The following is a 3491-nucleotide window of genomic DNA, read 5'->3' as shown; positions in this document are numbered from 1 at the left end:
GTATTAATGTAGCAGTAGTATGTATTAATGTAGCAGTAGTATGTATTAATGTAGCAGTAGTATGTATTAATGTGGCAGTAGGTGTATTAGTGTGGCAGTAGGTGTATTAGTGTGGCAGTAGGTATATTAGTGTGGCAGTAGGTGTATTAATGTAGCAGTAGGTGTATTAATGTGGCAGTAGTATGTATTAATGTAGCAGTAGGTGTATTAATGTGGCAGTAGGTGTATGTATTAGTGTGGCAGTAAGTGTTCCTAGGTGCCGTGGTTCCGGCAGTAGGTGTTCCTAGGTGCCGTGGTTCCGGCAGTAGGTGTTCCTAGGTGGTTCCCTCGCTCCAGGCCGGTGGGCCTGCAGGCTCCCGGTCACTCACCCAGCTGCGAGGCTGTCGGAGGCGTCCGGGCCGAGGGGGTTTCTGCCGGCCAGGGTCCAGGGCTCCGGCCCCGTGGACCCCCGAGATGGACATGAGGCCCTCCAGAGGGCTCTGCTCCATGGAGCCCGGCGCTACGGGCTGATAGAGAGCGCTCCCAGGGTCCGCCGCTGGCTCCGCTCCGACGGGTCCTGACTGAGGCCGGGTCCCTGACTGAGGGTGGGTCTGTCTCCGCCGTTCACTGGGGCCGCGTCATCACCGGAGCTGGTCCGGACCGCCGTGGAGGATCACTGGTCTGCGTGTGATGGAGCAGGTCGGAGGAGCGCGTCTACCTGTGGCTCCACTCTTCGGTTCTCTCGTGACTCTGAAGGTCGAGTCCCCTCGTGAGGTTCTGGGTCTAACAGGAACACAGGGGGGTCTGGACCCTGCTGGAGCCTGCTGGTCTCTGGGTCTAACCTCAACTCATCACCACATGTAACAACTATCTTTACTCCTAGCATCTCCCCTCCCTTCTCTCTCTCTCCTCTCTCTCTCTCTCTTCTTTCCTCCCTTCTCCCTCTCTCCTCCCTTCTCTCTCTCTCTCTCTGGTGCTGTATGTCTCTCTCTCCTCTCTCTCTTGTGCTCTGTGTCTATTGCTCCCTCTCTCTGATGCTCTATGTCTCTCTCTCTCTCTCTCTCCTTATCGGGTGAGGTAATGTGGGGAACGTACAGTGGTCCTTATCTCCCGTCTGCTCGTCCAAATCCTCCCCTGGCAATGCAGAGAGAGTGAGAGAGAGAGGGAGAGAGAGAGAGAGAGGGAGAGAGAGAGAGAGAGGGAGAGGGAGAGGGAGAGAGAGAGAGAGAGAGAGAGAGAGACGAAGAGCAAGAGAGAGGAGAGGGGGGAGATGCAGAGAGAGCGAGAGAGAGAGACAGAAAGTTGGACCGGGGGTGAGACGGGTCTGTCTGTGGGGGGCTGCTAGGCCATGGGGGCTTGGGAAACCAATGGAGGAGGGGGGGGGGGGGGGGGGGGGGGGGGGGGTTCTGCGGTGATGTGTGCATGTGTCCGTGTGCATGAGGTAATCTGTGTGTGAATTCATCGGCATGTTCAGCGTGTTCCATCCACTTGGTTCTTCAGTTTGATTCATCTCTGTAACTCAAGGTATGACATTTAATCTAACTTTATTGAACATGAGCACATCTTGTCTATTTCTGTGTTGTGTGAGTCCCTGATGCGTGTGTGTGTTCATTGTGTACTGATGATACGGTGTGTGTGTTCAATGTGCACTGATGATAGTGTGTGTGACTACTGAAACAAGCCAGGATCAATGTTTTTATTGATTTATTATCGATCAATAGATTTAAGTATTACAAAATGAACGATCTGCAAAAATCTGTAAACTAATACATTTCCATCTGCCTATGATGCACTTAACACGTGTTCAAAACACGTTAAAGAAAATTAAACTAGCATGCTTATTGTGTGTCAGCGTGTTCACATGACCTGTTACCACTTGACCTGTTACCACATCCTGCTCTTTCTGAACACGAGCTCACACGCCCAGTGACCTCTGACAACCGTTTGGTGCCGCCACCTTTAGGGTATAAAAAAACAAATAATGTTTTATTTTTGGCGATAAAATATTTCAAGTCTCTCTTGAACTCTCTAGACAGGTAATTAATTAAAAGTAATATCATATATGTTAATATGCAGGTAAATTAACGTTTTAGTGAATAAATGAACTAAATATATGTCATACTGTCGTTACAAAAACAGGTTAGACAAGTAAATGCGTGATCTCTCTCTCTCTCGCTCCCCCTCCCTCTCCCTCTCCCTCTCCCTCTCCCTCTCTCCCTCTCTCCCTCTCCCTCCCTCTCCCTCTCTCTCCCTCTCTCTCTCTCTCTCTCTCTCTCCCTCCCCCTCTCTCTCCCTCTCTCTCTCCCTCTCTCTCTCTCTATCTCTTGCTCTCCGTCGTCCTGATGAAGGCCAACAGGTCCTGGGCCATGAGCCCCGGTTCCTCCATGGCGGCGAAGTGGCCCCCCCGGTCCATGGTGGAGTAGGAGCGCAGGTCGTGGTACTTCTGCCTCACCCACAGCCGGGGCGCGTGCACCAGCTCGTTGGGGAAGCAGGCCACGCCCGCCGGCACGTAGACCGGGACCCTGGGGGGGGGGGAGGGAGGGGAGGGGAGGAGCGTGAGGAGAACCACGGAGGAGCAGAGGAGGACCAGGAGAGACAGAGAGGAGGACCAGGAGGGACAGAGAGGAGGACCAGGAGGGACAGAGAGGAGGACCAGGAGGGACAGAGAGGAGGACCAGGAGGAGCAGAGGAGAACCAGGAGGAGCAGAGAGGAGGAGCAGGAGGAGCAGAGGAGAACCAGGAGGAGTAGAGGAGGACCAGGAGGGACAGAGGAGGACCAGGAGAGACAGAGAGGAGGACCAGGAGGAGTAGAGAGGAGGACCAGGAGGAGTAGAGGAGGACCAGGAGGGACAGAGAGGAGGACCACGGAGGAGCAGAGGAGAACCACGGAGGAGCAGGAGGAGCAGAGGAGAACCACGGAGGATCAGAGGAGGACCAGGAGGGACAGAGAGGAGGACCAGGAGAGACAGAGAGGAGGACCAGGAGGGAGAGAGGAGGAGCAGGAGGGACAGAGAGGAGGAGCAGGAGGGACAGAGGAGGAGCAGGAGGGACAGAGGAGGAGCAGGAGGGACAGAGGAGGAGCAGGAGGGACAGAGGAGGAGCAGGAGGGACAGAGGAGGAGCAGGAGGGACAGAGGAGGAGCAGGAGGAGCAGGAGGATCAGAGGAGGACCAGGAGGGACAGAGAGGAGGACCAGGAGGGAGAGAGGAGGAGCAGGAGGGACAGAGAGGAGGAGCAGGAGGGACAGAGGAGGAGCAGGAGGGACAGAGGAGGAGCAGGAGGGACAGAGGAGGAGCAGGAGGGACAGAGGAGGAGCAGGAGGGACAGAGGAGGAGCAGGAGGAGCAGGAGGAGCAGAGGAGAACCACGGAGGGACAGAGGAGGACCAGGAGGGACAGAGGAGGACCAGGAGGGACAGAGGAGGACCAGGAGGGACAGAGGAGGACCAGGAGGAGCAGGAGGTACAGAGGAGGAGCAGGACGTAGAAGGGAGGAGGAAACCAGGAGGACCTACT

The 3491-nt window shown here is 55.5% G+C and overlaps 2 protein-coding genes across 3 annotated transcripts in view; both read right to left on the bottom strand.

The window, feature by feature from the left end:
• Positions 1-1168, bottom strand: part of LOC311364066 (transcription factor 23-like) — a 4532-nt gene extending 3364 nt beyond the window's left edge. The window contains 1 exon segment of the mRNA XM_084484074.1: positions 369-1168. Coding sequence (XP_084340200.1) covers positions 369-488 — 120 coding nt within the window. The 5' untranslated portion in view covers positions 489-1168.
• A 1089-nt stretch (positions 1169-2257) lies between these two features.
• The window catches only part of ephx1 (epoxide hydrolase 1, microsomal (xenobiotic)), a 10192-nt gene continuing 8958 nt past the window's right edge, over positions 2258-3491 (bottom strand). The window contains exon 9 of one of the 2 annotated variants that reach the window (XM_084484055.1): positions 2258-2501. In XM_084484055.1, the coding sequence (XP_084340181.1) occupies positions 2297-2501 (205 nt within the window). In that variant the 3' untranslated portion in view covers positions 2258-2296. The remainder of the gene's footprint in view (positions 2502-3491) is intronic. The other variant, XM_084484054.1, reaches the window with a different exon arrangement.

The sequence above is a fragment of the Micromesistius poutassou genome (genome assembly GCF_964030765.1).
Source record: "Micromesistius poutassou genome assembly, chromosome: 19".
In the NCBI taxonomy this organism is placed as follows: Eukaryota; Metazoa; Chordata; class Actinopteri; order Gadiformes; family Gadidae; genus Micromesistius; species Micromesistius poutassou.
The sequence above is the reverse complement of the archived record's forward strand: the minus strand, read 5'-3'. Positions and strand labels throughout refer to the sequence as shown.